General features: G+C 42.2%; 1 protein-coding gene across 1 annotated transcript in view; it reads left to right on the top strand.

Annotated features, from left to right (window-relative positions):
* Positions 1-24911, top strand: part of LOC146635099 (uncharacterized) — a 67781-nt gene that overhangs the window by 21383 nt on the left and 21487 nt on the right. The window contains exon 3 of the mRNA XM_085350025.1: positions 4285-4291. Coding sequence (XP_085206151.1) covers positions 4285-4291 — 7 coding nt within the window. The remainder of the gene's footprint in view (positions 1-4284; positions 4292-24911) is intronic.

Below are 24911 nucleotides of genomic sequence, written 5' to 3'. Positions count from 1 at the left end.
GGCCCTGGTATTCCAACGCTCGCTCTCTAGAATGAGTTCTTTATCCCGATAAAAGTGGATTCGTGCGATGATTGGTCTTGGTGCTGCGCCTGCCGCCGGTAGAGGTCTCAGCGAGCGGTGTGCTCGGTCGACAATAACCGGGGATTTGAGATGATCCTCACCGAGGAGTTTAGGGATCAAATCTTGAATAAATTCATGCGGTCTAGGTCCCTCTGCTTTCTCAGGGATGCCAATGATCATAATGTTGTTTCAGCTCGAACGACCCTCCAAGTCATCCACTTTTAATTTCAGTGCTTTATTCTTGCTTTCCAAGTTGGAGACCACTTTCTCCAAGCGGGACAGACGATTTTCCTGATCTAGAGCCTGCTCTTCCATAGATTTAACTTTCTCCAGCAGTTCTATTTGGGATTCCTGTACTGCATGAAGATTATGTTCCAAATTGTCAAACCTTTTGTTTATATGACGGAGAATTTTGTTGGAGATCTTCTCCCATAATAGCGGCATCTCTTCAGTATTGTTGTCATCTCTGCCCTCAGGAGAGCCAATGCTAACAGTAGGGTTAGCCACAGCGCTAGCAGTGTTGGCTGAAGTCATAATTCGTGATGAAGAGTTAATCTGTTTAACAGGTTTTCTGGGCATCTTTTGTTGTATACAGTACAAGCTTCAATAGTTGACTTTTTTGCGAAGAGAAAGATGAATTAGGAGACCGTTAAAATAAGTTTCTAAGTTTTGCACGGAGGAGCATCTGGGAACGCGTCTATTCCATGTGCTACTCCAGAAGGTACCCTCAAATTTGTAAACCATGCCTTAAACTGCATGGTTAGATATTCATCTGTTCCTCCCCTACACATCTGTGGTGCTGGGGGAGTAATTAGCTGTAGCTGTTTAACTGCAGGTACATTCCATGTGAGATTCTGGTTTCCTTATCTTCTGAGGGATGTCCACCCCGGCCATTTAGGGGCTCACCTATACTTGCATATGGTGAACCATTAAAGTTAAGCCGTGTACGGGTGTGGGGAGATGACATTTGGATAACTAGGAAATGTGGTTAAACAATTGTAAGGAAATATTGTGTGGCAGGAAGTCATGTACACACACACACATTGAGGAGCATTCAGCTCGAAGAGCCAGGTTCCGATCAGCCTCCCTTGCTAGCAAATAAAACCCGGCTACGTTATTGTCTTGTTTTCTTCATGGGTGATAAGTCTCTGAACTAGTGGGTCTGCTGAAGCACAGACCCAACAGAAACATTTTCACCAGGAACAAAAACAGCATGTTAATACGTGGAGATTTTGAAGGCTGCTTCAAAATGATCAGATTCTATTTTAAATATTTGTTCAGTTCTCTTCCAAACCCCAGCAGCTGTCTATTGTAACATTTGAGTGTCCACTAAAATAAAAAACAAAGTTTTCTAACATCTCACCTGCTTGATTTTATTAAGGCATACATGTACACTATTTTTAGTAGTAGAGATTTCGCTACTGAGGTTAAACACGATATATAAGTCACTTACATACCTTCTAAGTGTTAATGTTTGGTTTATTTCAGTGTTTTATTTGTTCCTGAGTAAATCAGTTTGGCTAAGATCAGGGCTGGACTGGGACAAAAAATCAACCCGGGCATTTTGACTAGAGATCAGTCCACCAGGTATTATAGGAAAAGCCATAAAGCCTTTGAATGAAAACGAATGCTGTTGTGACAGTGATGTACACTGTCTTGTTGATGTATGTATAATTTCTATACATTTTATGTCAGATGAAAACTTTGGTTGTAAGATTCAGATAATTATTTATTAAGTAAGAAAGAAAATAATTTCTTTGTGACCCCCTTTAACTGTTAATATCCTACCTGGCCCCCTGGCAAAACTTTGCTAGACCGGCCCCTGCACAGTTATCAGCTGTCAGCTACAAAGGATTCTGGAGTTACTTGTCTCTCAGAAGCAGTTCATAACTTCTCTTCCATTCATTCATGTGACCTAAAAGATAAACCTGTTTCACCATCACCTGTTTTGCTCTGATGATTCATCTCATGGTTTCATCTTCATGTTTCCCTCTCACCAAATATCCAATAGTGATGTGCGATACCACTGATTTCCTTTCCAATCCGATACTAAGTAATATTCAGGGTGGTATCGACAATACTGATCCGATACCGATACTTTGTACAAAAACGTATTTTATTTATTGTATCTTAAATTATAGCGTCATAATGTTTACAGGACATCAGATTACTTATTCTTATCACTTAATAATGCAGAGTTCATCATATAGAAATACAAAAACTGTCACGGCGGGGTGCGCCGATGTGAGTGGAAACAGGACCCAAAAGCAGATGACGACGAGGAGTAGTAAGGTTTTAACAGAAAGGTGAGGCTTTATTTAAATGACGGCAGAAGTAAACCAGGAAACCAAAGTAAACTGACAAGACACTAAGAAACAAAATACTAAAACGGTACTGAGACCAAAACCTAAACTATGACTGTGGTGGAAAATGACAAGCAAAGACCATGACTAAGACTAATAATACATAACAGACGAAAACCGAAACTAAGACTGAGGTCAAATAAACAGAACCAGGCTAGAACTAGGGCAGAATAAACAGACGACCCGACAATGGCATGAAGAAAACAAAAGGCTTAAATACAGACATGAGGTGATCAGGGGAAGTGGAAACATATGGGGAAACAGCTGACAGCCATAAACCTAATGACAGGACCAGGAGAGAAAAGCTAAATACAATAAGCAGAGAACACATGACATTGTCAGAATAAAACAGGAAATACTAACTAAACATGACAACACAACTTAACAGACCTAATACGTGATGAATAAATACCAAACCCCAAAACATAGAAAACCCAGGAATAATAACCAATAACTGCCTAAACTAAAGGCAAAATAGGAAATAACACAAAAACTAATAACATATCAAAAAATACAAAGAAAACTCAGAGTGCTGGGTCGGAGACCCAGCCTGTGACAAAAACTGAAGTTGCGCGCTATTTGAACACGTTGCCAGCCTGCAGCACTAAAGGACTCCATGAGAGACGTCTGTCTCGCCCTAGCAGCACCTGTCCTCTTCTCTTCAGTTCACCTCAACATACGCTCGTCATATTCTGTCATATGTTTTACTCTGAGGTGTTTGACAAGGTTAGTGATGTTGCCACAACCATACATGCCAACCCTCCTGATTTTTCAGGGAGAATCCCGAATTTCAGTGCCCCTCCCGAAAATCTCTCGGAGCCACCATTCTCCCGAATTTTTCCCGATTTTCCACCTGGACAACAAAATTGAAAATCCATATCGCAGAATTCATAGCGCGGCCCAGCCAATTCCAGTTTGGAGGCAGCGACTTAGTTTTAATATTACTCTTATTTCTCTTTCTGGGTCGCAAAAAAACTTTTAACATATTTGCAGGTAAGAATGCAGCTGTGTAAACTTCAAATATCTGAGCCGACCGACACATCGTTTTCAAACCCCCGCGGCATTACTCGGGTTAAACATGATATATAAGTCACTTTGATAACTTAAAAATGTTATTGTTTGGCTTTTTCAGTGTTTTATTTGTTTGTGGGTAAATCGGTTTGGCTGATATTAAGGTCAAGGTCAAGGTCAAGGTCAGATTTATTTATATAGCACATTTCCAACAGCCGATGCTGCACAAAGTGCTTAACAATAACAATAAAATTAAAAACTACAGTGTAATACAATAATGACAATAGAAACAATAAAATAGAAGAATTGAAACAATACTAACTAATTCAGATAAATCCAAAATGCTTGGGTCATAATGTGTTAAAAGCCAGAGCGTAAAAGTGTGTCTTTAGTAAAGATTTAAATTGCTCAAGAGTTTGAGCAGATCTAATATTAAAGGGGAGACTATTCCAAAGTCTGGGACCTGCCACAGAGAAGGATCTATCACCACGAGATTTGAGGTTAGTCCGTGGAATGGACAACAATAGTTTTGAACTAGATCTCGTGGGTTTTCCTGGAGCATAGGCAGAGAGGAGCTCTGACAAGTAGGGGGGGGCTCGGGCGTTGAGTGACTTAAAAACAAAAAGTAAGAGTTTAAATTGGATCCTGTAGGGGACAGGGAGCCAGTGTAAAGAGGCTAAAATTGGGGTTATATGCTCTCTCCGTTTGGTACCGGTTAGCAGGCGAGCAGCAGCATTTTGAACCATCTGAAGGCGATGGATGGTGGCATGATCTAGGCCATAATACAATGAATTGCAGTAGTCCAATCTGCAAGTAAGAAAAAGGTGGATGATACGCTCGAAGACGTCAGCCGGAAGGTATGGCTTTATCCTGGCTAGCTGTCTTAGCTGAAAAAAACAGGACTGAACTACTGCACTCACCTGCTTATTCAATTTAAAAGAACCATCAATGTAAACTCCGAGGTTTTTTACATGTGTTTTACAATACGAGGAGAGGGTACCCAACGTGCTGTCGATATGATTGAAATTGCCAAAAATGACAACCTCAGTTTTGTTTTCGTTTAGCTGTAAAAAATTTAATGATAACCACTGTTTAACGTCGTCAAGGCAGCGTAATAAGAGCTGCGGTTGATCTGATCCTGATTTTAAAGGTAGATAAATCTGTAGATCATCCGCAAAGCAATGAAATGAAATGCTGTACCGCGAGAAGATGGAGCCCAATGGCAGCAAATAGAGTGCGAAGAGGGCGGGACCCAAAATAGAGCCTTGAGGAACGCCGTATTTAAGAGGAGCTAATTTGGAGTTGTGGGGGCCCATATTGACATAAAAGAACCTTTCTGTCAAGTAGGAGCGAAACCACTGAAGGGCAGATCCTTTTAGGCCAGCATGCGATTCTAGCCGTGATAACAGGATGTCGTGGTCAACCGTGTCAAAAGCTGCTGACAAGTCCAACAGTAAAAGGGCAGCAGGGCTGCCAGAATCCATAGTTAAGAGAATATCGTTAAAAATCCTTAAAAGTGCTGTCTCAGTGCTATGTAATGATTTAAAACCAGATTGAAATTTTTCTGAGATCATATTAGAATCGAGGTGTGCCTGCAACTGTAGATAGACCACTTTCTCCAAAACTTTAGATAGAAAAGGAAGCTTTGAGATGGGCCTGTAATTAGACAGAACAGTTGGGTCCAGGTTTTGTTTTTTAAGAAGAGGCTGAACTACAGCTTGTTTGAAGCATAGTGGGACGCAGCCTGTAGTAAGGGACGTATTAATCAATTTCAGAATAAAAGGGCCAACAATATTAAAAGTGTTTTTGAGCAGACTCGGGGGAAGAGAATCAGAGGGGCAGTGTGATGATCTTAGGCCACTAACTATCGCGGTCAGGTCCTTAAGGGAGACGGGATCAAACTGCTCTAAGACAGCTGAACACACAGGTGGAGGGCTTTGAACTGAGACAACAGACAACGAAACAAGGGCCCTAATCGATAAGATCTTGTTATTGAAAAATGCTAAAAAATCATCGCACATACTTGGTGAAGAAGTAACTCCAGGATTATCACATAAACTAAAAAAGCGATTAAGAATGTTAAAAAGTACCTGAGGCCTATGACCGTTTGCTGATACTAAGTTTGAGACAAATTGTGTTTTTGCAGTTTTTACAGCTTCTTGATAAGCAGAGAGACGAGTCCTTAAAATCTGTAAGGAAACATACAATCTGTCCTTTTTCCATCTCCTTTCAGCGCGTCTGTAGTCGCGTCTGAGGGAGCGGGTGTAATCGTTCAACCACGGTTCTGATGAATTCTTAGCGCGCACAGTTCTGAATGGTGCAATAGAGTCCAAGAATTATTAAAGTTATTATATTAGATTAAGTTAAATGTAACTTTATTAATCCCTCAGGAGGTTCCTCCGGGGTTTTCACACAGCTGAATAAACGTCAAAAAGAAAACTGATTAAACAGAAGTGCGAGATGGTCAAGAATTTAAGTCAGCACATGGTTATATTTTGGATAGCAAGGAGCAGACGGCAGTTTCACTCCACCGAGGGAGCTCGTGAGGTACTACCCGGCTTTCTTTAAAACGCAAAGGCCGGGTCCTCATGTCATGATCCTGGGCCATGTTGGCCCAGTATTCTTAGTTTCTTGTATTTTTGTATTTTGTTCCTTATTTAGGCCATGTTTCCTGAGTTGCCCTGTTGTGTTGTTCCCTAAGTGTTTTCCCTTCGTGACTCTTACCCCCATGTGCCCCTCTGTGTATTTATCAATCAATCAATCAATCAATCAATCTTTATTTATAAAGCACTTTTCATACAGAAAAAAATGTAGCACAAAGTGCTTTACATAGTTAAAAGCAGCCCACCCCACCCTCCAACTCACTCCCCACACTCTCAATACACATATATCCCCCCCCACACACACACACACACACACACACACGCGCGCACACTTAAAGCGTAAAAATTGGGCTGGGCTCGCATGAGCCAAGTGAGGAAACACTATAACAGGGAGCCGTCTGCACCGGGAGCCGGTCACAGACCGCAGCCTCCAGGCTGGGCACACAGCAGGAGGGAGGCCAAGGAGCCCCCCAGCCAGGGGGCCCTCGTCTCTCTTTGTGTTTATTCCATGTTTCCCCTGCCCGTTATGTCTATGTTCTCCCTGTGCTCTCTCTCTCCTCCTGTCTGAACCCCTGTGTACTTCCTGTTTTACTTTGTGACTCTCGCGCCTGTATACGTCATGTTATGTTCACCCCGCCCTGTCTCGTTATGGTTATCTGTGTCAGCTGTGTCCCCGTGTGTTCCCACTTCCCTCGTTAACCCTCTGTGTATTTATGTGCATGTCTCCCCCAGTCCAGTGTTGCGTCGTCAATGTGTCTTCCCCGAACCTGTGTGGCTTTCTGTTCCCTCGGTCTTCAGTTTATATTCCCGGTTTTTGTTCTGTTACTTTGCACTTCTGCAATAAAGCAGCATTTTTGAGTTCAGTTCCAGTCTCCGTGAGTTTTTGCGTTTGGGTCCTCTTCTGCCTCCACACAGCCAGTTCATGACAGTACGACACAACCAGTAATGGACCCAGCAACTCACAACCCCTCCGCTGAGCTCCGGGAGGATTTGATTTTTACAGTGGAGTATCACTGTCAGGAGTGGGTTGTGCTGCCAGGAGGCGAATACCGGGAGATCGTAGCCGTCCGTCTGCAGCGGATGGTGTCCGGACTCCCGTGGCTATTCGGCGTGCTACGCCCCCACATCCAGGACTTTCTCATCTCCACTGTAGGCATCCGCCTGGAGCAGCTGCTCCAGTATGAAGAGCCGGAGGATGTTCAGCCCGGTCCGCTGACGGATTCGCGGCCTGGCTTGTCTCCTTCCCCTTCCCGGAGAAAACGGCTTTCACGCCGACGGCGTTCCCGAGCAGCGGAGCAGTTTTCATCCCTGGGTGAGAGTGACCGTGCGTCACATACTCAGCCCAAGTTTTCTGGACCCGAACTTCATGACTTATGCACTACTGTGAGTGGCTCTGTTTTTGTGTTACCTGACTCGGATAATTCCGTCACCTTTTGTTTGGACTCCATAGACACTGTACAGCGAGGCACCTCAGTGTCAGATCATTCACCGGTTGCTCTCGCTAGTAGCCTTTGTGTTTTTGAGCCCTCTGATTCTGGTAATGCTCACAGTATTTTCTTTGATTTAACTGAACCTAGGACTGTTGCTTCACACCAGACTCATCTACGTACTGCTACTAGCATCGTAGCCCCGCAGAACTGTTTATTTCAGCCCTTAGACTCTAAGGTTTTCCAGTCTGAGCTCAGCCACACACCGTTAGCATCATCAGCTCTAGATGTGACGGTGCATGCTGAGAAACACATACCCACTGAAACTGTGTATTCAAGGCCTGCTAAGGTTAAGAGTCGCAGGATTTCATCCGCTATACATAGACTGGCAAAAGATTTTAGTTTGAGCACTGCAGAGCTGTTTGCACAGGTTAACTTTTCTGTTCCCCGGTCAGGTCGGTTTAACTCTGTGCGCCATGCTTTTCGGCCAGGTTTCATGGACTCTATGTGCACTACGTCTCGGACTACGTCCTGTACGACTGTGAGTAGTGTGGTTCCACATCCAGATTATCCGGACGCTGCTTGTGTGAGTTTTCCTGTACCTGTGGCTGCTCCTGGACTCACTCTTTCTAAAACTGCTAATCATGACATGGACAACTTAAGTACAGCAGCGTTGCTGGCACCAGCGCACCATGAGTCGCGGTTTGCTGACACTGTGTTTGGCCCCACCAACTTGGTTCACCCAGTGACTGTTTCTGTTCCTGTGCTTCGCTCTCCGCCTCCAGTTCCTGTAACCAGGGCAGCGCGGGCCCAGCTTTCCCTTGCTCCCGTACCAGTTCTTCGGGGGAGGGTGGCTGAGGTCCAGCTGGTCCCTGCTTCTGTCCCCAGCCTGGCAGAGGCGCCGTTCGTCCCGGCACCCATACCTGCCCCTCGGGTGGGGTTGATGGACGCCCAGCCTATGCCTGCGCCAGTTCCGGTTCCCCGGGTGAGGTCTACTGTGACCCTGCCGACTCCTACACCCGTCTCAGTTCCTCGGGTGGGAGCTGCAGAGGCCCAGTTAGCTCCTGCACCTACACCGGCCCCCAGGGTAAAGGCAGCCAGAGCCCAGCTCGTCTCTACACCCGTATCTGTTTCTCGGGTGGGGATGACTGGTGTTCGGCCGGGCCCAGCACCCGTTCCTGTTCCTCGGAGGAGAGCAGCCAAGAGTCAGTCACCTGTTCAGTCACCGGTTCAACTACCTGCTGTCCCACCATCACTACAACCACAACTACAACTTGCACTTCAATCGATAGCACAGTCATTAGCCCAGTTATCGGCCCGGTTTCCTATTTTGTCTTCAGGTCAGTCTCTAGCACAGTTATCAGCTCAGTTATTAACTCCGTCATCAGCTCAGTTCATTGCTCAGCAACCCGTTCAGACACTGCCCACCTCAGCTGGAAGCTTTTGTGAACTTTCTCCGCCAGCTGGGGACTGCATGGTGCTGACACACTTTGGACAGACTGTTTGCCCTGCACAGCCCCAGCCGTTGCATCCTAAGCCGACTGCGTGCCCTGTGCCGCTACAGTTAGCATCCGCTGGGCCAGAGGTCCCCGCACCTGCTGGCTCTGCATCCGTTTCTGCTGGGGGTTCAGGAGAACCTCTCCAGCTGCTCCTCGTTTCCGCTGGGGGTTCAGGAGAACCTCTCCAGCTGCTCCTCGTTTCCGCTGGGGGTTCAGGAGAACCTCTCCAGCCATTCCTCGTTTCCGCTGGGGGTTCAGGAGAACCTCTCCAGCCATTCCTCGTCTCCGCTGGCGGCTCTGGTCAGCCCGGCTAGCACCTCCTCGTCTCCGCTGGAGGGCCTCACAGAGCTTGAATCTAGGACTCTCCACCATTTGACCCTAGAACTGAAGAAGCTTCTCAGATGACGGGTGAAACATCTTCAAGCAACGTAAAGCTGGTCTTACTCTGTGCGATTTTTGGCCCATTTTCAGTTGTGCGACCGTTTTGGTGATCGGCCCAATTTTGGCCTTCATCGTGCCTCATGCATCCTGTAGTATACGTGGGGTAACAAGAAGCGATTAACACCTCACGACCAGCTCCCGATCATCAATCACTTGGTTGGGAGGTTTGAGATCCTCACGACCGTCGTGAGGGTGTCACTGCTGCTGCTCACATTGCGCACGCGCAAACACATAAACGTCGGTGAAAAAGACGGAGCAGCACGTGCAGTGCAGCGTGTGATCTGTACACAAGCGATGGAGGCACTTGTAGAACTTTGGAAAGCTTGAGAGACGGTAAGTGACGGAAGTGACGAGTAAGGTAAGCGACCCATGTTGTAGGTCACCTACAACATGGGTCGCTTGTTGTAGACGCAGAACGCCGCAGAATTGGCGGAATAAAAAAAAAAAAGCAAATGGTAGCATAGAGTTTAACAAAGGTTTTTCAAGCTTCAGTATTACCAAATATACTAATCAATTGTCATATAACTAACAACATCTGTTCTATCATCTCTAACACCCTGGAGGACAACGGGGAGAGTTTAGACGCTCTCCAAGATTACATCGACCGCTGTTTTCAAGATTTAGTAATGAAGAAGGCCCAGAGTACATCCTCCCCGACCAAAATTGAGACGCCATCATCGAAGAGATGTCGCCCGGCAGACTCCCCCGGTACAACATCGCCTGCCGGCAAAGACATCGCAGACATCCTGGAGTCAATCGACAAGCGATTGTCCAGTTTCGATGCGAGGCTGGCCCTGGTGGAGATTTTACACCGGGAATTTAAATCTCTAAAAGAATCCCTGGAATTCAGCCAGCAGCAGGTGGAAACGCTTGCCGCTGAAAATACCAGTCGGTCAAATCTCTCACCGATAATGTGACCCAGCTAAACATTGAAAATAAAAAAATAAAAGAGTCCGTTATCGATCTACAAGCCCGTAGCATGAGAGATAATCTTGTGTTTTCTGGTATTCCAGAATCTGCCGGAGAGGACGCGGAGGCAACGGTGAAAAGCTTCATCAAAATCCACCTGAAGCTACCGGAGGACACCGTAAAGAACATCGACTTCGATAGAGTACATCGCCTGGGAGGCGTGTGGTCGCGGACCGGGAGACCACGGCCTATTGTGGCCAAATTCGGTCAATTCAAACAGAAGGAACAGGTGAAGAGTCGCGGCAGAGAGCTGAAAGGAACGGACTTCAGCGTGAACGACCAGTTCCCCAAAGAGATCCTGGAACGACGCAAGGTCCTGTTCCCAGTTCGACGTAGCTTCATCCAGAAAGGCTCCACAGCACGCACAGACTTGCAGGACACATAAGCAAGCCACGCTTGTTCATATTAGTGAATATTCACACATAGTCAGACTTATGGAGCCTCTCACCACACTTTTTTTTCCTCTCTCTCTTTCTATTTACAAACAAGTGATGTTTCCACATTCTCTCCACCTGTCTAAACGAAACACCCAGCGTACATCATTAGACATACACACACAATTATGGGCATGCTGAGGTTTGTCACATGGAATGTAAATGGAGCTGGCACCAGAGGAAAGAGGTTAAAGATATTTAACCAGCTTAAAAAACTACAGGCAGATGTTGTTTTATTACAAGAAACTCACAGACCTGTCACAGGTTTAAACGAACTTAAAACACCTGAGTTTCCTAACGTGTTTGCAGCCTGTTATAATTCTAGACAACGGGGAGTAGCAATTTTAATACATAAAAATGTTAATTTTACAGTATTCGATACAGTTATAGATCCAGAGGGTAGATTTCTAATTATTAAACTATCAATATTGAACAAAAAACTATGTATTGTAAGTATATATGGTCCAAATGTTGATGAACCCTCATTCTTCCACGGATTTTTTAGTGCACTCTCTGAACACCTCGATTGCACACTCATTCTTGGCGGTGACCTCAACCTTGGACTAAATGAAGAAATCGATAGGCTCAACACAACAGGAACTCAGCGCAATTGGCAATCCACAAATATAATCAAACAGTATATGAGCGACTTTGGCCTTCGTGATGCATGGCGCTCCCTTCACCCCAACAGTAAGGAATATACTTTTTTCTCGCATGTTCATCACTCTTACTCTCGTCTGGATTATTTTCTGGTCAGCAGCTCACTGCTGTGTGACATTTCAGACACTGAGATTCATCCTATAGCTGTCAGCGATCATGCTCCTGTATCTTTAAAACTAATGCACAAGAATAATACTACGCCAAGTAAAAACTGGAGATTTAATACATCACTGCTTAAAGATGAAGATTTTATTAAATATTTTAAAAAGGAATGGACTTCATATTTAGACTTTAATGACACTCCCGGAATATCTGCTTCTGTTCTATGGGAAGCAGGGAAAGCTGTGATGAGAGGTAAAATAATTTCTTTCTCATCACACAAAAAGAAAGAAGAAAACAAAAATATTCAGGAATTAGAAAAAAACATCAAATCACTAGAAGAAGCCTACGCGTGCGACCAAGATCAGGAAACATTGAACAAAATATGCAAGACAAAACTAGAATTAAATGAAACTATTAATAAAAAAACACAATTCCTTATACAAAGACTTCGCTTGCAGAATTTTGAACACAGTAACAAATCAGGTCGATTTCTAGCTAACCAGTTAAAAATAAATAAAGAAAACACAACTATATGTGCTGCTAAAGATTTATCGGGGAACACAATATATGACCCTGGAAGAATAAACAACATTTTTAGGGATTTCTATGAAACTTTATACTCACCACAAATAAACCCATCTAAAAATGAAATTGATCTGTTTCTTGACAACGTAACTCTCCCAAAATTACTAGACAGTCAAGCAATGGAACTGGATTCGCCACTGACGCCAAGTGAATTCCAAGAAGCCCTGATAAGTATGCCCAATAATAAGGCTCCAGGTGCAGACGGCTTCACTGCAGAATTCTACAAAGAATTCTGGACAATTCTGGCACCAGTATTCCACGGAATGTTGCAGGAAATCGAGGAAAATGGCAGACTACCACCAAATATGAATTCTGCAAACATTAGTCTCCTGCTAAAACCAGGCAAAGACCCTTTATTTCCCTCAAGCTATCGTCCAATTTCTCTTTTAAATGTAGACCTTAAAATAATCTGCAAAGCTCTCTCAAAGAGATTAGAGAAAATAACCCCCCTCTTAATTCATCCTGATCAAACTGGTTTCATAAAAGGTCGGCACTCCTCAACAAACACTCGTAGATTACTTAATTTAATAGACTACTCATACAATAAAAACATCGAAACCATAATATTATCTCTAGATGCAGAAAAAGCATTTGACAGAGTTAACTGGAAATTTTTATTCGCAACTTTACACAAATTTGGTTTTGGAAACTCTTTTATAAACTGGATAAGAATATTATACAATTCCCCAACAGCTCGTATCAGAACAAATGACCAGACATCCTCCAGCTTCTGTCTCCTGAGGGGCACCAGGCAGGGATGCCCACTCTCCCCTTCACTTTTTGCAATTTTTATCGAACCTCTAGCAGCAGCATTTAGACAGGCTACAACAATTAAGGGCATAAAATGTAAGAACATAGAACATAAAATCTGTCTCTATGCGGATGATGTGTTGCTTTTTCTGCAAAACACACAAACCAACCTCTCTGAGGTAATTACGCTAATAAACTGGTTTTCAAGAGTTTCAGATTATTCAATTAACTGGCCAAAATCTACAGTTCTCCCCATTAACTGCTCCTTCCATAATTCTTCCTCTGCCCCACTGCAATCCAGAAATATTAAATATTGAGGTATTAATGTTTCTCCTAAGCTTTCAGACTTAACTAAATTAAACCACATCCCACTTCTAAAGAAAGTAGAAGGCGATCTGACTAGATGGAAATCTTTACCCATATCACTCATGGGAAGGGTCGCCACTATAAAAATGATGATCTTGCCAAAAATAAATTACTTATTTTTGATGATCCCTAACAAACCATCACAAGATTGGTTCAGATCTCTGGATTCATATATTTCCAAATTCCTTTGGAAAGATAAACCCCCATGTATCAGCTTAAAAACGCTACAAAGAACCAAGGGTAGAGGAGGATTAGATCTGCCTAATTTTCACCAATACTTCTTAGCCAACAGGCTTCAGTTCATCTCAGAATGGTCAAAACATACCTTCCTAGATGAGCCCTGGCTAGATGTTGAACAGGCACTATGCAAGGATCTAGAGATTTCAGACCTACCATTTATTAGCTCAAACATCAAAAGACATGAATGCTTTAAAAGTATCAACATCAGCTCCTCTCTGACAGCATGGTGGGAGTTTCTAAAAATAACGGAGTCTTCACTAATCCCATGCAAACGTACACCTATCTGGAATAACCCTGACATATTACAAAACAATAATATGATTAATTTCCCAGAATGGAGTTGTAAAGGAATTAAATACTTAGAACATATATTAGAGGGAACAGAATTTATCCCATTTGACAGACTAGTTGCACAATATGGGATCAACAAGAAAAGATTTTTAGAATATCAACAAATTAAATCCATAATAAAAAAGAAATTTAACCTCAGTCAAGTTGAATTACAAACACCACCAAGTGCGGCACATTTCCTTACTCTTAAATCCCCCAAATTATTATCTAAAATATACAGAACACTTTCTAAATTAGATGAATCAATATCCCTTCCTATTGCAAAGTGGGACGCAGATTTATCAGTCAGTTTAGACCAAAACTTCTGGTCTCAGGTATGCTTAAAAACCTTTAAATTGATTAAAAATCCCAGACTGCAATTAATACAATACAAAATACTACATAGAGTGCACTATACAGGTCATCGGATGTTCAAGATGGGCTTTACATCTTCCAACAACTGCTCACACTGTCAAGGCAATACACCAGACAATTACATTCACGCTCTTTGGTTCTGTCCACCAGTGCAGAAGTTTTAGCGCGAGGTATGTGAAGACTTATCAAAGTGTCTGAAATGTAACATTCCAACTTCCCCCTTAGTGTGTTTGTTGGGCAGCTTAGATAATGTCACTTCAGAAAAGAATATAGCCCATATGATTTTCACTGCCCTATGCATAGCCAAGAAAACTGTCCTCATGAACTGGAAAAATAAAATTCTAACCAATATAGAAATTATCTATTAGATTACGTTAGTCTTGATACAGCCTCTGCCACCACATCAGATCAATTGCTCTGGGCTCCTTTGATCAGCTCCATCACCTAGTGGGGGTGGGGGGTCATAGTTTGGTCCCACCTTATATATGTGTGTATATATATACACACACACACACACATATATATATATAAAAACACCCAGCACGCCCCTGCGGGCGGTTTATCCTTCAAGCTCGGGTCCTCTACCAGAGGCCTGGGAGCTTGAGGGTCCTGCGCAGTATCTTAGCTGTTCCCAGGACTGCGCTCTTCTGGACAGAGATCTCCGATGTTGTTCCCGGGATCTGCTGGAGCCACTCGCCTAGCTTGGGAGTCACCGCACCTAGTGCTCCTATTACCACGGGGACCACCATTACCTTCACCCTCCACATCCTCTCGAGCTCTTCTCTGAGCCCTTGGTATTTCTCCAGCTTCTCGTGTTCCTTCTTCCTGATATTGCTGTCATTCGGAACCGCTACATCGATCACTACGGCCGTCTTCTTCTGTTTGTCTACCACCACTATGTCCGGTTGGTTAGCCACCACCATTTTGTCCGTCTGTATCTGGAAGTCCCACAGGATCTTAGCTCGGTCATTCTCCACCACCCTTGGGGGCATCTCCCATTTTGACCTCGGGACTTCCAGGTTATACTCGGCACAGATGTTCCTGTACACTATGCCGGCCACTTGGTTATGGCGTTCCATGTATGCCTTGCCTGCTAGCATCTTGCACCCTGCTGTAATGTGCTGGATTGTCTCTGGGGCATCTTTACACAGCCTGCACCTGGGGTCTTGCCTGGTGTGATAAACCCCAGCCTCTATGGATCTTGTACTCAGAGCTTGTTCTTGTGCTGCCATGATTAGTGCCTCTGTGCTGTCTTTCAGTCCAGCTTTGTCCAGCCACTGGTAGGATTTCTGGATATCAGCCACCTCCTCTATCTGCCGGTATATATATATATATATATATATATATATATATATATATATATATATATATATATATATATATATATATATATATATATATATATGTTGTGTTGTATGGAACGCCAGGCCTGCCATAATGAATTAATTAAATACACCATTAAATAATTAATTAAATGTGGCAATAATTAATTAAAATTGGAATTAATTAATTAAATAAATAGTTATGACACATGTAATTAATTAATTATTGACACATTTAATTAATTATTTATGTATTTCACATTTTAATTAATTATTGACACATGTAATTAATTAATTATTGACACATTTAATTAATTATTTATGTATTTCACATTTTAATTAATTATTGACACATTTCATTAATTAATTATTGACACATTTCATTAATTATTTATGTATTTCACATTTTAATTAATTATTGACACATTTCATTAATTATTGACACATTTAATTAATTATTTAATGATATATTTATTTATTTCATTTTGGCAGTCCTGACGCCTGGCTCTCATCATGAAATAATTTTATCTGTCAGCCTCACCCATCAAACTCAGGGGGCGGGGTTAACGCTGATCGAGTCAAAACCATTGCTTTGGCCTGGTGGCCATTGTTTCTAGCACACAACAACCAGCATGTGGAAGCTAACAGAACTGAGCTTTGAAAAACCCTGTTTGTGTGTCACCAAATACCGTTTTAATATTTTTTTAGCCGAGAATGTAGTGGTTTAATCTTCATGTGTCTGGTCGGTTTGTCAAGATACAGCCTCTTTGCAAAAGTGTTTCGATGATTTCGGAGATGTCTGCCCAGTCTCACGGCAAAGCGTGGGATAGACCCGCTCGCCTCGCAAGCAATCCCACCGACAAAGCGCAGGCCCCGGTACACAGCTGTAGTAACCCCCGCTGACTTCTTTTACTGAGGTTATATTTATCGGTGTTTTATTTCCTGATGTTCTTATGTGTCCTACGTGTTTCAGTCGCCAATTCTGAATTCTAACTAACATTAAAAACATGTTTAAGGAGGAGAGAGAGCAAAAAAATCTGTTTAACATCTGATCTTTGGGTTTTTGTTCAGTAATCAGCGTGACCTGTGTATAAACACATAAAAGAGATAACGTTGGTGTTTCCGTCATGTAGTAACTGCTGGCTTTAACTGTACAAAGGTTGTTCGACACTATGAAACACATACAGACTTCATGATGTTCGGCTAATATTTTTATTGTGAATATTAATCATGCTGACCTCGCTCTGTACACCACGCAGCGAGGTCAGCATATCCACGATATCCTCAGCTCCATGAGTTAACACAAAGTTTCCCAGCTGACTATCTAACTGCCAACTATTCCAGAGACGTGAAAATATACAGCATAAAGAAAAGTGTAAGAGACTCAGCAGCAGATTAGAATAACAGTTATACATTTAATAAATCACCAAATGAATCCAAGAAACGAGCAAACCTGTTCCGACAATTTGAGTTTGTATTCCCTCAGCTGCAGACTCGCTGCTGTTTAAATGTTTGAAAAGGAAGATTAGATATAAAAAACGTCAAACATAGACTCAGTCTGCCTTCACATTTGATATGAGGCCAGCACGTATAGTGGCCTCAGCAGGCTATTACTGAAATACACGTGCTATATCATAAACTATGATATAAACAGGGAGGTCCTATTAACATGTTTAGTTTTAAAGGACACCTTCCTGCCTTTAGTCTCATTCATGAGCAGTATTAGTTTTCTTCTAACATCCAGAAGTCTGCACGATGTGTTTCATAGTTTGTAACAAGCCTTTGACAGGTAAACATAACATGACCGAAAAAGCAAAAAAAAAGCAAAAAAAAAGAGAGAGAGTGTTGACATAAGAAGAGAAAATTCTCTCAATTATGGAGACAGACAAATGGTTCATTTATGTTTGATGTGTGTTTATTCCTCCCTAAATATCGTCGGTGAAGTTCGCCATGCACGTCAGATTTTCCTGCGCATTTTTATACCTCTGCCAACAGAGAGAGAAAAAAAATCACATTCTAACAGACAGCTGGTGCTTAGAATACAGTTGAATAACTATTAAAAAACAGATGATATTTAGATGATAGTTCAGTCTAACACATGTGCCAGTGAACCATTAAACGTCTGTGAAACTATGCAGTTATGAAACGTAACTTTAACCTCAGCCAAACCGATTTGCTCAGTTGTAAATAAAACAGCGAAGTAAACGTGACCCGACAGACAGAACCTGAGTGAATGAAGTCCAGCGTTTAACCACTGAGAGCTAAAACTCAGCTGAGGTTTTAAAGCTGTGTGCCGGTGATTGGACATCAGCCGCTGATAAAGCTGTTCGCCTATAAAGTGCTCTGTAAGGAAACGAGCTCCAGCAGCTCTGCGCTCGGGGAAAACACTATATTTACTTATCTTGTGCAGAAAAATGCGCTGACATTGCGTTATATCGAGCACCGGCTGCCCAGTTAAACTGTGACTATCACCAGGTAACTAGGCGTGTTTCTTGAATTAGCAGCAGGTGTTAAACAGCTGACAGATGAGGAGGAGGATGCATGCAGGTAAACTGAGGGTCTGTTGAGCTGATCGCTGGTTTCGTGAGAAAAATGTCAGCTCGTTCTTTATGTTACAGAAACACAGAGACACAAGACCAGGCGGAAAGAGACGATCGTTCGGTGAGAATCTGCGAATGCAACATGTGGAACACGGAGAGTGGAATATGTAAACAAACCGGTTAACGTACCCCCCTCGGTGCACTCTGCATGCTAACTGTTAGCAGAGCTAGTGAAATCTCTGAAAACATCTGAGCACTTTTGCAAACATGTTCTATGTTGACAACCTGACCAGACATACGTCGCGACATTCGCGGCTAAAACACTGTTAAAAGTGTAGCTGGTGACAGAAAAACGGGGTATTTTAAAACTACACCACCACCATTGCTGCTTGTGATTTGATCTGCATTCTGGGATAACTGGCTGCCCCAAGTCTACACAAGCAATCGATTTTCTAGGATCGACCTGTTTTGACTTACTTTGCACGGCAACCAATCAAATGTTAGAGAAGCTGCATGGGCAGCGTTAACCCCGCCCCCTGAGTTTGATGGGTGAGGCTGACAGATAAAATTATTTCATGACGAGAGCCAGGCGTCAGGACTGCCAAAATGAAATAAATAAATATATCATTAAATAATTAATTAAATGTGTCAATAATTAATTAAATGTGTCAATAATTAATTAAAATGTGAAATACATAAATAATTAATGAAATGTGTCAATAATTAATTAATGAAATGTGTCAATAATTAATTAAAATGTGAAATACATAAATAATTAATTAAATGTGTCAATAATTAATTAATTACATGTGTCATAACTATTTATTTAATTAATTTATTCCAATTTTAATTAATTATTGACACATTTAATTAATTATTTAATGGTGTATTTAATTAATTCATTATGGCAGTCCTGGCGTTCCATAGTGTTGGTGGAGATATGACTGACTTTAATTATTAAACATTCGCACATAAATAAGTGACGTCATATTCAGTACTTTTGACAGTTCACTCTTCATCCGCTCCATCTTATTAGGGAAATGCCATATAGATAAATGTAAATTTCAAAACTCAACCCCATCATTTAATTTGTTTTTGATTGAAATTGAATATTACTTAAACTCTCTTAAATTAACTTCCAATAAAAAAGGTTTATCATTGATTGAAATTCATTCAGTAATGTTTAACGAATGACCTGTCACAACTGTCTGTCACATTCCCCCCCCCCCCTTTTTTTTCTCCTTTATTTATTTATCCTTCTTATTTCATTGTACTGTATATTGTTACTCTTATTTGCCTTGTATGTCTACTGTACAAACTGAACTGGAATGACTGACTGTTCGCTTTATGATTTCAATAAAGTTTGGAAAAAAAAAAAACCTCTTCGGCCGCTCCCTTCTGCCGTATTTTGCGACACAATTCTCCACACCCACCGCCGCGCTATGAATTGTGAGATATATGGGACCACGAAGCGTGCACCGGACCACGCTTGATATTTGGGGAAATCGACCGTGTGCAGTCTCTTAATTGGGACACAGCCATTGGCTGTATCCCAATTCAGGGTCTGCAGCCTTGAAGGCCGCATTTTAAGGCCGATTACGTCACCGTGACGCAACGAAGGCTGTCCCAATTCGAAGGCTGCTCGAAATGGGGCCCTCAAATGCGTCCTTCCTTTCCCTGAATTTTAAGGACGTGGCGGTGTAGACTTCAAGACCCAACATATCCCAGAATGCATAGCGCGGCGGTGGGTGTGGATAATTTTTTGCCGAAAAAAACGGTGGATGAGGGGCGCCCGAAGAGTGAACCTTTAAGTACTGAATATTATGTCACTTATTTATGTGCAAATGTTTATTAACAAAGAACATTAAAACATTACTGTTGGCCACATGTCGGCAAAGTTATCTGACATTAGTGACATTTGTACTTGGTTTTAAAGCCTTTACTTTAAAATATACGCTGTTCAATAGCTGAGCTTAATCCTACAGAGAATGATCAAAGCTCATGTAGAGCTGGGCGATATAAGATTTTTTCATATCACGATATGTTTTTTTTTCATTTCAGGCGATAACGATATCTATCACGATATAAGCCAAATAACTATATTTCTAAGATTTAAATGTGCCGTTGCTCACAAGTAAAATGTGAAATAATCAGCAGCTTGTTTTTATTTAAATATTTATTTCCCATAATAAGTTCAACAGGGTAGATGTACTTAAGGAACATGAGACTTTTTCAGATAAATAAAGGCAAATATTGCAAACTACACAAAAGGCAGCCGCTAAAGCGTTTACGTTTCAAAATAGACCAAACGAAACAGACTAAAATGTCAATTCCACTTAGAAACAAAATATTAATTCTAAAAATAAATCTTAGTTTGTTTTACAGAAGAACAGACAAAACTGACTAACTTTTGTCAATATCAAATAAACTGAGAACTAAAAGGAAATTCTCAATCTCTCCTTGTTGTATAGCTTAGCTTTTCAAACAGTTTTAACAGTTACTTTAGTCTGACAAAAGCCAAATGACGAATTAGCGCTTCCCGTCAGAGACTGAGGCTACGTCCACACGTACACGGGTATTTTTGAAAACGGAGATTTTCCATTTTCGTTTTAAAAAATAATCCCGTCCACACATAAAGGCAGAAATGAAGGAAAACGCTGCTATGAACTTGCCAAATCAGCAGGTGGAGCTAGATTCCTAACCGTGCAGAAATGTTGGCCAATCAGAAGTCTAGAAGCCTCGGTGGGAAAAAGTAAACAAAGCTGGGGCAGAGAAGAAGAACCGAGTCGTATGTGTGGAGGGACAGTAACTGTCTGTATTTAAACACTGCAGAGTAGAATTAACAGTAACAGTATTGTAGAAATTCATTTCACTGAAACAATAACGTGGCGCACAGTGTGACGCATGCACCAGTTTATTGTATTTCCAGCACAATTTACAGTGCACGCTACTCTGTTTTTTGTCAGACTTGAAATAGCCGAAATACCTTCACACTACGGAACTTCTATGGCTCTTCCGTTCGACAATCTCTCCGGCATTGGAACCATCATCTGTTTTCTCTTCGGTAACCTTCAGTCAAGCTCGGTTGATTTTTCTAGTCGGCACACTCATTTCCTCCATTACCCGGGCGGTACGGTCGCTGGCTGCTTCCCAAACAAATACACGTGCGGCTTGGCACTTGTGCTGTACGTAACAAGTCACGCGACGTGACGCTGCGGCTGTGATTGGTTCGGCTCTGCGCTACTTAATTTGGATTGGCTGACCTTTTTTTTTTTTTTTTTTTTTTAAGAGGACAAGAGCGGCGAGGTCTATCGCGATAGTTTAATTTCTCTATCGAGTAAAAGTTATATCGCGATACATATCGTTATCGTTCTATCGCCCAGCTCTAAGCTCATGTAGAAAAAAACAAACAAATGAACAAAATATTTTCTCCTTCATTTCTGTCAAACAAAGCTGTATGACACGTTTCCAGCTGTTAGTATCATGGTTGCTAGGCAACCTGGGCAGCGCAACCTAGACCGTCCCATTTCACAAGGCTCGGACTTCCGGCCTTAGCGGTCTTTAAGTACGCGGCCCTTGAGGATCGTTGGGGCTGCGTACTTTAAGGCTGCAGACCCTGAATTGGGATACAGCCATTGGTCTGACCCAACAGTAGGAGGCGGTAATGCTCCTTTACGTTGGTTGCCAACCGCCGTTAAACACACAGAAGAAGAAGAAAGGAGGCGGAGGAGTCGAGCATAGAGAGCTGCTTTTTCATGAAACGGGAGTAAAGTAGTGAACTTACAGGAACATATACCACTAGCAACGTTTGGATCGATATCTGCATCGATCTGCACACCCTTGTCTCCTGGATCGTAGCTGAGATCAGCGTGAATCACGTGGGTCTCTGCTCCCTGTGTTTGGAAAAACTTCCAGCTTCATCACGAAGTTTCTCTCGGTTTGTGGGCTCATCTAAAGGTAAGCACCGAGCTAACTTTAATGTGGGTGCAGTTTATGTTGAGTTTAGCTCTGTTGAGGATAATAGATTGCTTGGTATACACTGGAGTTAGACAGACTGTAGAGTTTGTGATTGCTTGCAACATTATAATGGCTTTTAGGGGGTAAGAATACATACAGAAAAACAGTCTTTGAATATGAACAAAAGGATTGGGTGCAGGGCAGGAGAACAACCAGCCCCCACCCCCAGGACAGAAAGCCACAGGTACAAGCGTGGGGGAGGGCAATCAGCCTTTAGAATAGGACTTAACAAAAAACAAACTAAAAAATCGGCCCGTGTTCCTACATAACATTAAACATGTTAACAGCACAAAAGCCATATTAAACGCAGGCTACTTTAGACCCGGTGTTCCAGATCTACTGGCGTTTAGATCAACTGGCGTTGGTTGAACAGATGTTTGGCAGACTTGCGTTTCAGGAGCTGCTACCGACAAACCAGCAAAAAAACGCCAAATGTGTCATCTGTGACATGTGTGACGTTAATTCAAACACACTCCGTCAATCTTGATGCTGTTGAACAACAAAATGTTTAAAAATGTGGCGAGTTTACCTGCTAATATCCTCATGCGCGACACAATCACGAAAACAGCAAACAATTAACACCACGCCGATGTTGTCCACAGGACAGCAGGAGTAAACGAGCGGGAGACTCTTGTCGTCGTAATCGTCCCCCTCGCACGTTTTATTTCTCCGGTTTCAGCGTTTTTGCTTCACAACTAAAGCGTGCAGTTTACTTTGTGCATTAACATGGACTCGAGTCAACCAGCGCCACCTCTGGCCAAGTGCCACAGCCTACAGCCAGATCAACCTGTGACACACATCTGCACCACGTTTGAATTCGTTTCATGCACATTTGTACCTTTCAATTGTGTCTGTTTGTGCGTCATGCAAATAAACCTTTGAAAATGACACTAATATTTCACTAGTTTTGTAACATCACATGCTGTTAGCATAGTCTGTCTGCGTCTTTTCTCTGCGAACAAACATTTTAGAGCTGGTTGTTATATACAGTCTGTATAAGTGTGGTTAATCTAATAAACATTTGTAAGGAGATGACAGTTACTGTGAATGTACAGCAGGTGATTAGTAATAAACAGTCAGACAATGACTGACAATCTCATTCAATCTTGCAGATTGCACCTTCTGCGTAAAGTGGTACCACACAGTGTGTGTGGACTTCCCAGGGCCGTTGCTAGCCATTTGGGTGCCCTAAGCACAAATGCTTTATGGTGCCCCCCCCCCCCCCCGCCACTGAAAAAAAAAAAAAAAACATTAATACTTTTGAATTTCTCAGTGGAATTTGTTTAATTAAATAACAACAAACATGACAGTTAAACAAATAAATAAGGTTAAAGGAGGTTAAAAATACTGTTACAAATAAATACTGAAACAAAAATTGAACATTGGAACAAGAACAAAGAGCCTGGCAATAATGTGTAATTTTTTTTTTATAAAAAAATAATATATATAATATAATAGTATTATTATTATTAATATATTTACAAATAGTTTCACAATAGAATTTAAATAAGAAACTTAAATAAGAAAAATAAGAATTTGAACACAAAAGCCACATTCCTTAAGTAACTATGTTAAACATTTTTACAATTCGTTGTCAGAGTATGCCCTAGAGTCTAGGGCATACTCTGACAACCAGAAAATGCAGGCGTGGTGTGCCTCTCTAGGGCCTAGAGAGGCACACGCCTGCATTTTCTGGTTGCAAAATCAGCTATAAGGTCATCATATGATAGCTTCTGAGCCACGTCACCATTGATGCTGATAACAGCCAGACCACTTAAACGTTCCTGCCCCATTGATGAACGCAGGTACGTTTTAATGAGTTTGAGCTTTGAAAAGCTTCGCTCAGCAGAGGCAACTGTGACAGGCAGGGTCAGTGCAATACGCAGAGCAATCCACAGATTGGGATATACCTCTTGAAGCTGATTGTCATGTAAAAATGACAGCATTTCCAAAGCAGACGTCTGTGGTGGCAGCTGAGGAAGGTTGATGATTTCCTGCATCATCTCAGGTCCATCAATGTCAGCTACTCCCTTATCTGTCAGTGTCTTCTGTACTTCAGTGCAGTGTTTTTTTAAATCCTCCTTGGACATCCCATTCACTTTGCTGAAATCAAGCAGCACTCCATATTTCTCCTTCACTTGATTCATGGTCTCAAACCTCTCCTGTAGGGAGATTAAAGCAGAGTCCACAACACAATTGAAAAATGTGACCTCAAGCTTTTTAAGGGCATCATGGAGGGGCTCATCAACAGCTTCATATGCAAACTGCCTTTTTGTGCTCCTGAGCCTTTTCTCCTTCAACTGTGGTTCTATGTTCAGGGCCTCACAGAGTTCTTTGGCAGCTGACACAGCCTCATCAAACCCAGACTGTCTGTATTTAGAGAGGTTACTTTTGGCAGTGTCAATGAGCCTGACAGCAACATCGAGCTGCATGGAGCTGGACTGTAGTAACTTGTTCACCTGGTTTGTGATTGTAAGAAGTTCACACCACACGATGGAGCAAATCAAAAATCGAAATGAGGCTACTTCCTCAGCAAGCACTTGAGCCTCCACCTTTGCGACTGCATCACTTACAGCTTCTCTGGCCTCCAGGAGAGCATCCCTCACTTCTTTTGTCTGACTCCGGACAGCAGTTACACTTTGAAGCCTGCTTTCCCATCTAACGTCACTCCAAGATTTAAGTGTCAATTTCACATGTTTTGTTAAAATGGCCCATCGCTGGGTGGCACTGGAAAAGAAATTGAACAGCTTCTGCAAATACCCAAAGTAGCCAGTTGCATCTGGAGAGGACTTGGCAGCATCAGCTATGACCAGATTC

The sequence above is a fragment of the Diplotaxodon limnothrissa genome, linkage group LG3, assembly GCF_057381915.1.
Source record: "Diplotaxodon limnothrissa isolate DT_005_m linkage group LG3, D_limnothrissa_male_GT1.1, whole genome shotgun sequence".
Taxonomy (NCBI): Eukaryota; Metazoa; Chordata; class Actinopteri; order Cichliformes; family Cichlidae; genus Diplotaxodon; species Diplotaxodon limnothrissa.
The sequence above is the reverse complement of the archived record's forward strand: the minus strand, read 5'-3'. Positions and strand labels throughout refer to the sequence as shown.